This window comes from Gordionus sp. m RMFG-2023, chromosome 1 (genome assembly GCF_954871325.1).
Source record: "Gordionus sp. m RMFG-2023 chromosome 1, tfGorSpeb1-WG-v2, whole genome shotgun sequence".
Taxonomy (NCBI): Eukaryota; Metazoa; Nematomorpha; class Gordioida; order Chordodea; family Parachordodidae; genus Gordionus; species Gordionus sp. m RMFG-2023.
Genome location: NC_088775.1, coordinates 9,614,832 through 9,627,764, shown reverse-complemented (window position 1 = coordinate 9,627,764; position 12,933 = coordinate 9,614,832). Strand labels below are relative to the sequence as shown.

The 12,933-nt window shown below is 25.2% G+C and overlaps 1 protein-coding gene across 2 annotated transcripts; it reads left to right on the top strand.

Moving 5' to 3' along the window:
• Positions 1-334: 334 nt before the first annotated feature.
• On the top strand, positions 335-5,081 carry LOC135922780 (protein ABHD14A-like). 2 transcript variants are annotated; one of them, XM_065457248.1, is made up of 3 exons: positions 338-447; positions 493-597; positions 3,713-5,080. In XM_065457248.1, exons 1-3 carry the CDS (start codon positions 433-435, stop codon positions 4,667-4,669), a joined length of 1,077 nt encoding a protein of 358 aa, XP_065313320.1. In that variant the 5' UTR covers positions 338-432; the 3' UTR covers positions 4,670-5,080. The 2 variants fall into 2 exon arrangements, with proteins under 2 accessions (XP_065313321.1, XP_065313320.1); XM_065457249.1 differs by lacking the exon at positions 493-597 and having other exon boundaries at positions 335-447; positions 3,713-5,081.
• The last annotated feature ends 7,852 nt before the right edge of the window (positions 5,082-12,933 follow it).

The following is a 12,933-nucleotide window of genomic DNA, read 5'->3' as shown; positions in this document are numbered from 1 at the left end:
ATATTATTTTATATTTTACTCAATATTATTTATTGAAATAAAAGCTATTATTTAAGAAATTATATTCAATCCATTTTTATTATTTATATTTTTTTTGACTTTATTTAAAAATTTTTATTCAATTTAATTTTCTTTTTATATATTGTTCACAAGCTTTTGTAGATTCCTAAATAAAAAATATTAAATAAATTATTTTACTTTATTTATTATTATTTCTTATTTTTGATATAACTAACAGAAAAGTTAGTCGCGTTGATTCCTCACGGTAGGATTAAATAGATGTTGAAAATATTTAATTTATATTATTTTTTGACTTCTGTCTATTAACTGACAATTATGCATCTATTCGATTTTTATTTTTTATTCTACATATGATTCAGGAATCCTAATTATTATCTTCAAAAATGCATATATGAGAAACAACAATATATAATGAAACCTATTAAAGTAAATCAAGATATCTTATTTATTAACTTTTCGAATTTATTGTAGATACTTATTATTTTTTCCGTTATTGCTATCATAATATGCCTAATATATTTTTTGTACCAAAGTTCTACAGAATTAGAATCAAACCCAAAAATAGCCAATTCAAAAGTTAATATATTTTTTCCATACTTTTAAAATAAATTTAAATAATATTACTTTTTTTTGATTTAATTATATTTTATAAAATGACTGTTTCATCACTTTATGGTCAAAACAGACAATGGTTTATATTTTTGAATGAGTGTAAGTATAAAAATTTATTCTTTATGTTTGTATGTTATCCAACTTACATAAATTTAAACAATACTAAATATATTTATATAACAAATTTTTATTTTTTATAATCATAAAACAAATAATTTCAGGAGAATATTAAATACAATCTAAATAATTTTATGCTTAAATTTAAAATTATTTATTAATTTATAAAACTTAATAATTTATTAAAAAATTTATCTTTGAATATGGATAAAAAATTTTCTTATTCAAATAAAACAAATAATTTGACAAATTATTAAAATAATTCATTATTTGACTAATTACTAATTAGTTGTGATTGAATCAATGAATAATTTGATTGAATATTTGAATTATTTGTAATAATAAATGTTTTTTAATAAAATTTAATCATTTGTCATTTCATTTATAAATTATATATGGTAAATTCCATGATAAATCAACATGAATTTTAACCTGACTCCTCAGATTTTTCTAAAATTTTTACTAGAGTTTTATATATTATTCAAAAAATTTTTTTAGCCTTCAACTCTGAACAGCAGGAAGATACGGGTCTTTTAATTCGAAAAAATGGGGCATTTTAGGGAAAATTCACTCCCTCTAATAAAACTGATCATTTAAATTTCTCTATAAAGCCTAATTGTAAGCCTTTAAAGCAGGCATGCAACCAAGGGGATAGGAAGTGGACTCCATCAAGAATTTGCCTGTTCTCAAATTTGAAATTACTGTTACACCCCCCCCCCCCCCAATCCCCACCCCCCTCCAAAAAAAATAAAAAAGATATTTTGTTAATGACCTGGTCATTGTTACTTTCAAAATTTCAATAAAAAAAATTACTCATGACTTTCCAAGTCTCAGTTGTCATAGTCTTAAAATGAATGAGTGTTAATAATCAACTTACAATAAAAGGGGGCCAACATAATAAAATTTTAATTTAATTTAATATGCATTGAAATTAAATATGGGCAAGCAATTAATTAACAAGATTAATTGTTGAAAAGAAATTTGTTGGAAGTTTAATTTAATATAAAAAAATCTTTATTATCCAATAGTAACACTAAAAAAGATTCTTCTATAATTGAAAGATCTCATAAGTTTATTAATGGAAAATAACACTCTTAATATTCAGGAGATAATAGAAAATTTAGAAAATTTACCCGCTGATAGCCCAAAAACGAAAACAACAATTAGTTAAGTTAATATATCAAAATATAGGTTGGTCAAAAAAAAAGAGCTGACAAGGAGCCTGATAGAAGAAATACTCTCGGGGCAATTAATATTTGTCAAATCTGTTGTGTAAAGATCTTAAATATCCCAAGATAAAAATTATCTTAGACGAAACTGGAATAAACTTGCATGTTGTACCAATCTATGCCTGGGCACCATACTTCATCCAATAATTAAAATCCCATCCTCTAAAAGTAAAAATGTAAGCATACTTGTACAATAGGAGGGGTAATCTATTATAAAATAATCGAAGGAGCTTATAATGGGTTATTATTCCATGATTTTATGTAGAGCTTATCAGTGTCTTACCACCAGATGCAATTATTGTAATGGATAATGCATCTATCCATAGAAGCTATTTGATGCTTATAAAGATAAGATTGATTATCTAACACAATATTCACCTCAGCTAAATCCCATCGAATTTTTTTGGAGTTTTGAAAAATAAATATCAAGCAATCAATTTCGGGCTGGGCCGGACTCGGGCCTAATTCTGTTTAAAATAATCGGGTTTGGGCCAGGCCGGCCTAATATTTTTAAAAAAATTTCGGGCCGGGTCAGGTTGGACTTTGGAAATTTTATTAAATATATCTAAATTATCAATTTTATATTGAATTTTTTATGTAAAATAAAAATTTTTGATTTAATTTATTGAAACTAAACGCTATATCATGTCTTTTATTTTAAGAAATTATAAAAATTAATTTCTATATTTAAATAAATTCAAGCCTGGCCGGGCTGGTAAATTTTTTAAAAATAAATTTCGGGTTCGGGCTGGTGCGGCAAAATTTTTTAAAAGAATTTCTGGTTCGGGCCAGGCTGGCAAATCTTTTTTAAAAAAAATTTTGGGTCGGGCCGGGCTTGAAAAAATAGGCCCGATGCAGATCACTATCGTCCCAAGAGATGAAATTATTGGGAATATTATTCATCTCTTACACGCTTTTATTCCTTATGATTTTACTACCTTTTACAATCACATGCAAAGCTATTTGGAGATGGGTTATCATGGGCATCTGATTAATTAGGTAATCCTTATAATTGATTTGTAAATTATATTAACTCTTTAATTTTTAAAGGTTGCCATCATCAAATTGGTGGAACAATTGAATATTTTGATAATTTATTAATATATTTTTTACATATTAATTATTTTAATGAAGTATAAAAATTTTTTATCGAAATAAATGGATACAAAATAGATTACATTTAAGAAATTCTAAAATATTTATATTATAAAGACTTTTTTACAAAAAATGATTTAGAATTTTAGATGAAATTTAATCTAAAATCTTACTTGAGCCTTCTCAAAGAAGATCAAAAAATATTTCCATTTTTCATCACAAATTATATATTTACATCATAATTTCTTTATTATTTAAAAACGATTAATCTTGTTATTTAATTCCTTGTCCATATTCTATTTCTATTATATTATATTAAATTAAAATAAAATCTTATTATGTTTACCCCCTTTTATTGTAAGTATTAACACTCGTTTTACTGTATGACATAAGAATAATAATCTTATTTAATTTTACAGTAGACAGCAAAGCTTTCTATACCTTAAATTTTGTTTAATTTAAAACAATCTTACATAGAATATATTATTTTAAATATCTCCAAATCAGACTTTGGTAATAACTAAAGTTTTAAATTTCCATGGCAAAAATGAGATTTTATTTGCAAAATTTATAGATTTATTTCTAAAAGCCATATAAGAATATATAATATCTAATATTCTCTATATTTTTAAACATAGGTCAAAGATTTCACCGGCATACGGCATCTTGATGTTTATAAACACAATATCCCACCACCATCGCCCGCTAAGGATTCATCCCTCGAACCCGTATTCAAGGAGAGTTTCGTGAGCCTTGGCTCCAGCTGTCTCATACACGTCATAACTTTATCAGGCAAAATTAATTCTTCGTCAAATGCCATATCCTCACTACCTTTATTAATATTTTTACATGGTAAATCATACACCGCAAATACGTGGTACGATATAGGGACACTTCAAACATTCGCTCGTTTGGGGTACCAAAGCGTGGCGTTTGATTTACCGCCCCGTTTCGGCAAAACCAGGTGTCAAAACCCCTCCCCGGAGAACTTCGATAATTTTGTCAGACTTTCTACCAAAACGCCCTTGTCAACTTTCAAGGCCTCCAAGCTCGACCTCTATAAAAACGCCATCTTTCTCAACGACCTCGTAAAGCTTTTATTGAATAATCGCCAAAACACAAGTTCTAATATCACTTTCGAGGAAACCACAGTTTCTAAAGTCCAGGACGTCGTTCTGATAAGCCCCTCCATGAGCGGAAAGTATTCCCTGCCTTACGTGATGTTAAAGGAGATGGGTCCCAATAAAAACGGCGCCGACTCAGCCTTCGGTCTAGATTTGATCAATTATCCTCGCGCCAATCTCAATTTAACCCACACCCGCCCATCGCTCGCTTACAATCTCAAAGGCTTCGTGTCTATAGCTCCGACGGGTACAGAAGATTTTGATTTTGTTGATTACAAGCGTTTGAGGCTACCGACTCTTATCTCGTATGGCGAAGCAGATACAATGCTTGGACTCGATTCCCTGAGATATTTGGAGCAGATCCCGACTAGCGTAATAGTGCCCCTGGTCAATGCCGGTCACGCCTGTTACATCGACCAAACTGTTAAATGGAACCAAATTCTGTACAATTTTTTGTTGGCGCTTTACTAATCTTTGCGTATTGTTTAAAAGAGTTATTAGTCAAATAACTCCGTTTTTTTTCGTCCAAATCGCTAAAATTTAGTTTTGCGAAGTAGAAAATATTATTTTTTTTTAAAAAAAAATATATTTTAAGTTTATATATAATATATATACATATAACCGAACCGATGCCAAAATCAAATATAATTTAAGAAAATTTAATTTAATATTTATAAAGTTTTTTAATAATTGTATTATGAAATGTTAGAAATCGTATCTTAGTTAAATTTTTTTTATTATTTTAAAAAATCTTAATATATATTTTTTATAATACAAATATGTTTTTTTATTTAAATAATGTTCAAGTATTATTTTTTTAAATATTCACCACCTTTTTAAAAATGAAACATTTTTTTATATGATGAATTTGTCAAATACGATATGTATAAATAAAATCGCGATTTTTAAAAATAAAATTATATTAAACAATATAAAATTATTGTCTATAATATTCTAAGATAGGAATCCTGGTTTAGAAATTGGCATGATTTTTTGCCCCCGCTGAAATTTTATCCAATTATCGTAAAAATAATTCTTAATCCTTAAATTTGAAAAAAAAGTATTAAGTTTCAACCTAAATCAACATTTTTACACTCGATGATTTTGTACCTTAATTTCTAAGAAAGTTTCTATTTTTAGGATTATAACGCTTTAAAATAATTCGATAAAATAATAAATACATCTATTTTTATTATAATATTAGTAAAGTGATATGTTCAGTAATACCGAAATTAATAATGAAAAGAAGTCGTAAACGTTGTTTTCTCGGTAAATAGTGTTAATTAGTCGAATCGAGCCAAACGGCACTACTCATTTGAGAGGAATAAGTTGTGAAAATCCAGCCCAACTCAACTCGAATATTGTTATTATTCGAAGTAAATTTTTACGCGTAAATCCTCTAAATGTGAGTCGTACCGTTTTAGCTAGACCTGACAATTATTGTTATATCACCCATCTTTAGTCCCACTCCTAAATGGTTTTGGTCAAAATTTTTCTTATCTTAAATAAGCTGACCTTAGAGGTTTAAGTCAAATTTTAAAGGCTAAAGGTTTTTCTAAACCATATTAGAGTTGGCCAAAGGTTGATATGGCAAACACTAAATAAATATGCCACCACGTTTTTTTTTATCAATTCCAATTTAGTTAAGCACGTTTTTTAAAAACATCCTACTAATAAATTAATGTTAATTTTAAAATGAATTTCATCATGTATGAATATGAGAAACTTTTGCTTCGAAAATTTAATTCCACATTTAAAGTTATATTTATTTTTTTCAATAGATTTTTTTAAGTACGTGGAATAATTGTTTGAAATTCATTGGGTGACTATTTTCTACACCTGGCTGTATGTAAATTTATGATAAAATCAGATATACTTTTTTTTTTAAATATAAGTTTCAATAAAAAAACATAATACATTGTCGAACTCAATTTTCGCGTCTTAAATTATGCAAGATTATAATACCTCCTGGTGGTGAGATCTATATATTTAAACAATTTTTAGCCTACCAAAAATTTACTCTTTGGGCTAAATAATGACAATTATATTTATTTACGTATAATTTCCCCCACCACCCACTTGATTTCGGACCCCACTAATCTTGTAATTTACAATAACAGTAACGTTTTTCCCGCTTTTAGCAATCTACAATTCTGACCCACTAATTCGGCCAAAAAATATTACACAGGCCTGGAGATTATTTTTATAGATGTCTGAAAGGTTTGGACATCTATTAACAAAATATCTAGGCTTGCCTAATATTATGGCCAAAATATTAATTTAAAATATGTATCGAGCCTTTTAACCTCATAAGCCGCGGATCCTGATCGGGTTTTCTCTGACTGTCGGGTCTAGACCTTGCTTGAAATTTATTTCTGACTAGATTGGGACTTACGAAAAATTTTAAAATAATTTACTTTTTCGAAATGCTTTTAAATGAAAATAATTTTCAAGAATAACCCATAAAATTTGCATATATTTTATTCCGATTTCGTTGAAATGTGCTTTTTAAAGAAAAATAAAAAATTGGATGGAATCCTAAATTAAAATTACGGCACGCGGATATTGAGAAAAATTTTCTGATTGGTCAGACGATTGAAAAGAAATTTTTGGGTTGGTGGGACAAAATTTTTTTTCGGATCGGATTGGAAAAAATAAAGTCCGATATCGGGTCGGGTCTTTATTGATAAAAAAAATATATCAAAATAATGATTACATTTTATTTATGTATTTTTTTAAAAAAAAACATGGTGAATTTTATTTTATAGCAAATAATTTTTTTAAAAAGAACAATAATATTTGTATTTATTAAATATAATTTATAAAAAATATAATGGAAAAAAAATTCCCCATTAAATTATATAAAAATGATGAGTAGGGGAAAAAAATAAATAATATAATTAAAATAAAAACTATTATTTTGTGATGAATTAAAATTTATATTGTGATTATAAATTTAATTTACAGATATATTGCAATTATGAAACTACGTAGTTGGGTAGAGATAACTTTAATGGGAGTAGTGTTGCAAAATGGCTCCATTTGAGGCTTTTAAAAACGGCTAACTCACTATTTTAGCTATAAAAATATTACCTATCAAGATTTTGCTAATAGATATACAAACGTGCCATCTTATGTGCGAAATCTTCAGTAGAACGATTTTGCATTACTAATTAGGAGGATAATTTAGTCCTCAATTAACAATTTACCTTTTTTTAGAAAGAAAAATTCTTTGTTCATTGATAAAAGTTTTTTTAAAATTAATAGATTAATAATAAATTAATAGTTCTTAAAAATTTAAAGATGTAGTCAAGGTCAGCCGGAGTAGGTTAAGACCCATCATAATCAAAAAACATTTTTAAGAAAAATGGATAGGATTCTATTTAGTTTCTAAATTAGATCTGAATATAGCCGATCATCTTTTCAGCTGTATAATCCGGTTCAGAAAGTCTAGCAAGTCCATTTGTAGTCAAATATGGACGAAAAAAAATAGACATAAAATTACAATGTTTAATTTATTTATGAATGATGAGATGGATAAGTATGTTAAAAAATAAAATTTGGCTTAACTAGTTTCGCGAATAAAATATATTTTTATTATAATAAAAATGACGTCAAACGAAGATCATCGTTATTTTTTATTATTATATAGGACCTATTTTTTTGCTATAGTATTAAAAATAATATAAATTAGGGAGTAAAATAAAAAAAATAAGTCCTTCAAATATAAAAAAATATATATATCTTGATAAAAAATATTTGACAATGGCATAAATAGTGATATGTAGTGAAGGTCTTAGACGAGACTAGGCTGATGGACAGATCTGTCTTTTTCGAGGACCGCAGTTCGGCTCGGTCTTTTAATTTTTTTAGTCCAGAGGGGACCGATCTTTATTAATAATATAGTTTGCCTTATTATTCAATTTATATAATTTTTTAATAAATTTTATTTTATATTACTTTTCAGTTCACTTATTATGCAATATACTATGAAAACGAAATGTTTGTCATAAAAGGCATTTTACTTTTAAATTAAATAATAATGTATTATTTATTATATTCATCAATTAAAGTAGAGAAATACAAAAATATTTTTAAAAATATTAATAAAATTATACGGGCTTAGGACCGGGCTTGCAGGTCCCTAATTTTTATCATTAAATAACAGGAAAATCACTCTTTAGCCCAAAATAAACATAATTTTTTTTAAAATAAAACACTTTTTTTTTAGTCTGGCAGGTTATCAAAAAAGTGATATCTCTAAACATGACTATTTAAGATATCATTTTTTTTCTAGAATAGAAAATATATTATAGAATACAAACTTATAAATTTTATCCCTGCCCCACTTTTCAAAATGTAAGGTATATTGTTACCTAAAAATAAAAACCTACATGATTTAATGCTAATATTAAAATTTTAAAAGTAAATAAATTTGCATTATTTCATTTCAAATCATTATATTTTCTAAATGCTATAAAATCTCCATGAGGTGTTGGCTACTGGAAGTTGTGACTCGAAGTCAGGGTCAAATAATATGGGTAAGATGTTTTATAGATTTTGCCTGATAACTAGCTCAAAATAACGGGTTACTTCATAATTTCCCGATTTTATTCAATCTTAAAATTAACCAAATACATGTCTTTTCCTTTTGTATTACAAAGCCTATTCAAATTGGGCACTCTTCGAAATATTTGCCAGATTTTGTGCTTCATTCTATTAGAAAAATTAAATTTCAATTTATTTGTCAATCGAGTAAATATCTCTTGAACACAGGGTTTAATAAAAATTTTCAAAATTAAACTTGTTATTTTATCATGAAACATTCTTTACGAAAAAATGGTTTATATAAAATCTTCAGCATTTAAAGATTTTTCTTCCCCATCATTTTGTTGAGCATAAATCTTTGAAGAATAACAAAATTATAAATTTTATTTAGTATAAAATTTAAGATTTGGATTTCACTATAAAAAATATTAAATAAATTTAGTTGGAATAGTCTAGATCTAAATTTATTTTTATATTAAATTTTGGTAATTAAATTTTCGAAAATTTAAATAAACCGGACCTAAAAACATTTTATAAGTAAAAAACGGTTTATAAAAAATTCAGAGCATTTAAAAATTTTTCTTCCCCCATTATTTTGAACACAAATCTTTGAAGAAACAAAATCATTTTGGATTTGATTATAAAAAATCACAAAGTATTTACTTGGAATCTAGATCTAAATTTATTTTCATATTAAATTTTGGTATTTAAAATAAATTTTCAAAAATTTAATAAACCGAACCGAAACAGTTCTTTCGAACTTGAACCGAACCCGATTTAATTTTGAACCGAACCGAACCGATGCTTCTGAAATAAAACATTCATCCTTATATTACATAAGAATTATTCTAATAAAAGGGTCGTTATTAAATGATTAATCATTTTTAAAGTTAAATTTTAAATATTTTCCTATCATACAATAATATTAATATTAAATAAATTATGTAATATTTTATATATATTAAATATATTTTATTAAAAAGATTTTCATTTATTATTTATCATATTTGTCGTTGTAAATTAGTAACGCCATCTAGATTAGTATATCCTATTCCTTTTAAAAGAAGTATTTATATTTGTTTCTATTTATGTTTTAATAATTTTTAAATTTTCATAAAATTATCATACGTTCATTTTTATTTTATATTTAAACTTGTTATAAATATATAATTAAAATTTGAATATAAAAAAAAATATCTATACTGATATCAGAAATTTTTATGCACAAGGGTAAAAAAAAAATCATAATTAGCGATAAAGAAAATTTTATCTAATCTAAAATTAGGAAATTTTTTTTAAGATATTTATTATCTAAGAAAAATTCTGGTGGTTTGAGCCTTCTCCTAATGTCGCCACTGGTATCAGAATCCCTATAATTAATATTCCTAACCCAAATTAATCTATATTTATCCTCCCAATCAGTGACGAAGCTTCCAAAGAAGCAAGTGAAGCATTGCTTCCCTTGGAATTTTTCCTACAAAATTCTTAAATAAATTTAATATAATCTTTATATGTTAAAAAAAACGAATCTGATTTAGTTAAAATAAATTAATATAATTTTAACTTTAAAAAAAATTATTATTATTTTTAATACGTTAAATTACTATTATTTTTACTACGTTAAAAAATTTACTTTTATTTACTAAGTTAAAAAAAATATACATTGAAGTAAATTTAATATATATTTTTTATAATAAATAAAGAGAAAATCATGCTAATGTATTGTGTAATTTTAGATTTATAAAATAAGCATTGGGGAAGCAAATGAAAATGTTTATTTTTTTTAAAAATAAATTAAAGGGAAAAAGTTTTTTTTATAATATATTTTTTCCTTACTTTTTTAAAATAAATATTTTTTTCTTTTTTAAAAATATAATTAATGTTTAATAATTGTATTGAAAATTTAATAAGATTATTAGAGTTGTATAAAAAGTATCTGTATCTGTATCTATATCTATATACTATTTTAGAGTTATCTTGATCTGTTTATAGATACTTTTTAAGATACATTTCATATACTTTTATTTAACGCTTTTTTACATAAAAAATAAAAATATTTAAGTGCAAATTTTATCTAGATATCAGTTCTTGTGAAGGATATTTTTATCATGCAAAGTTAGCCATGACGCCTATTAATTATAAATATCATTAATGCACAAAATTATTATAAGCAAATAAATTTATTTATTTGTAAAATAATTTTATAGATATTCCGCTAACTTTTAATGAATAAATTATAGGTTTAATTTTTTTAAAATCTATTTTTGATTTCGATTGAAAAAAACTTATTAAAAAATTTAAAATCTAGAAATAACTTTTATAACTCAGTACTTGATCATTTTATTTCTAAACAAAGACGAATTCTATATATTTATATATTTTAATTTTTTATTTGGTTTGACTAATAAATACAAATAAAAATAAAATTTTCGATTGCTTCCTTAGTAGTAAACTTGACGCTTCGTCACTATCTCAATACTTCACATAAATAATAAATTCCAGGGCTAGTTTACAAAAACCTGTTTAAGAACAAATAACTTGTCCTAAAGAGCTTTTTTGCCTATTGTAAGGCACATCTTCGCAATGGTTACTCTTTAGCCTCGGATTCCCCATATACACATTTTTGCCTAATCAATACCCACCAAAATTTCCTTTCAATAGATATAAAAATGTCCCTGAAAGCGTTTACTCCCTATAAATTAGAACTGTCCTAGCTAGCTCTTCGCCCGCAGATGGTCCTTTAGATATAATAGGAGTTTAAATATTTTTGTATCAGCTTATATTAAAAAGATATAGTTACAATGATAAAGATACGACAAAAGTAAACTAGGACAGCTTGATATTTTTAAACTTGGATTTAATCATTTTACTTTTTTTTGTAACTTTTATTTTATTTAATTGCCCCCCCCCCCTATTTTTTAAATTATTTAATTATTTTTGAATAATTTTTAAAATTACTTATATATTATCTATTTTATTTCAATTAAATCGCTTATCAATTATCATAATTAATGTTTTGAAAATGCTGAAAATAAAATTAGTCGATAAATGGAAAAGGAAAATTGAAAGAAAAACAAATTAATTAATAAAATTCAAACACCCAGAAGCCTTTAATTTTTTTTTTCACTTTATTCTGAAGAATAACCATTTTGGCTTTTTCTCAATTATATTACTAAATTTTTGTATAACATAAAATTGCAAGCAAATAATATACATATAAAATTTTGGAGTTTTAGATTCATTTGCAAAAAAAAATATACTAAAATTAATTTTTAATTTATCAGGTGTAATAGACTAATTTATTCGTATGTGCTATTTTTGAATATACGTTTTAGAAATCAGTTTATAAGAATAGAGCCAAAATTATTTAGATTGATAATTTTTGATAAAGGGCTTCTAATTAAAAAACCAAATAATCCAAGTCGGATGCAAAGTTTTAAACCTTGGCCATCGCTGGAAATGCTTTTGCATGGCTGATAAATATCCCAAAATATATAAATTAAAATTAGGCCTATTTTAAACAAAGCACTCAAAATATTTTGAGTAAATAGATAAGTTATACAATTTTTTTTTCTCTCCTAATTCATTTAAATCTATAACATTTAAAATAGATATAACACTTTCTTTGAAAAACCGATTTTGTTTTCTGTTCTATAAGATTTTGGACAATTTTTTTTAGAAAATATTCTTTCTTTGTTAGAAAGTTGATACAGATGTTTCTAATACCTACAATTAAAAATGTAGTAAATAAAAACAAATAAGTAAAAATTAGATATATTTTCAATTTTGCGTAAATAAAGTTTCATAAAATACAAAATATTGTTTTTTCAATTTTTTATTCAATTTTTTAAAAGATAATTATAATAAATATTGATTAAATCATATTAAAATTAAGTAAACATAAATTATCAATATTAAATATTAAATAAAGGGTTCTAAAACCTTCTAGGCCATTTATGTAAACTCTCTCATAGGCTCCCCCACCTGATCTCAAAAACATTGATAAATCTCCTATCGGTGGTATTTTGCTTTCATCAGTACCAATTGTATATTCAAACTTTAAATACCATAAAAAATGCTCATTTTCAACATTTCAGAAGAGGTAGGACTTGGGCTTAACACAAGAGTTTTTAAAAGATTTTTCAATGATTATCTCTTGTATAAAAAGCTATACAGAAACAATTTTC

Excerpts from the sequence above, each read along its gene's own strand:
- LOC135922780 (XM_065457248.1), top strand. Across the intron at positions 598-3,712 it reads CAAAAATAGCCAATTCAAAA|GTCAAAGATTTCACCGGCAT; the intron begins GTTAATATATTT and ends TTTTAAACATAG.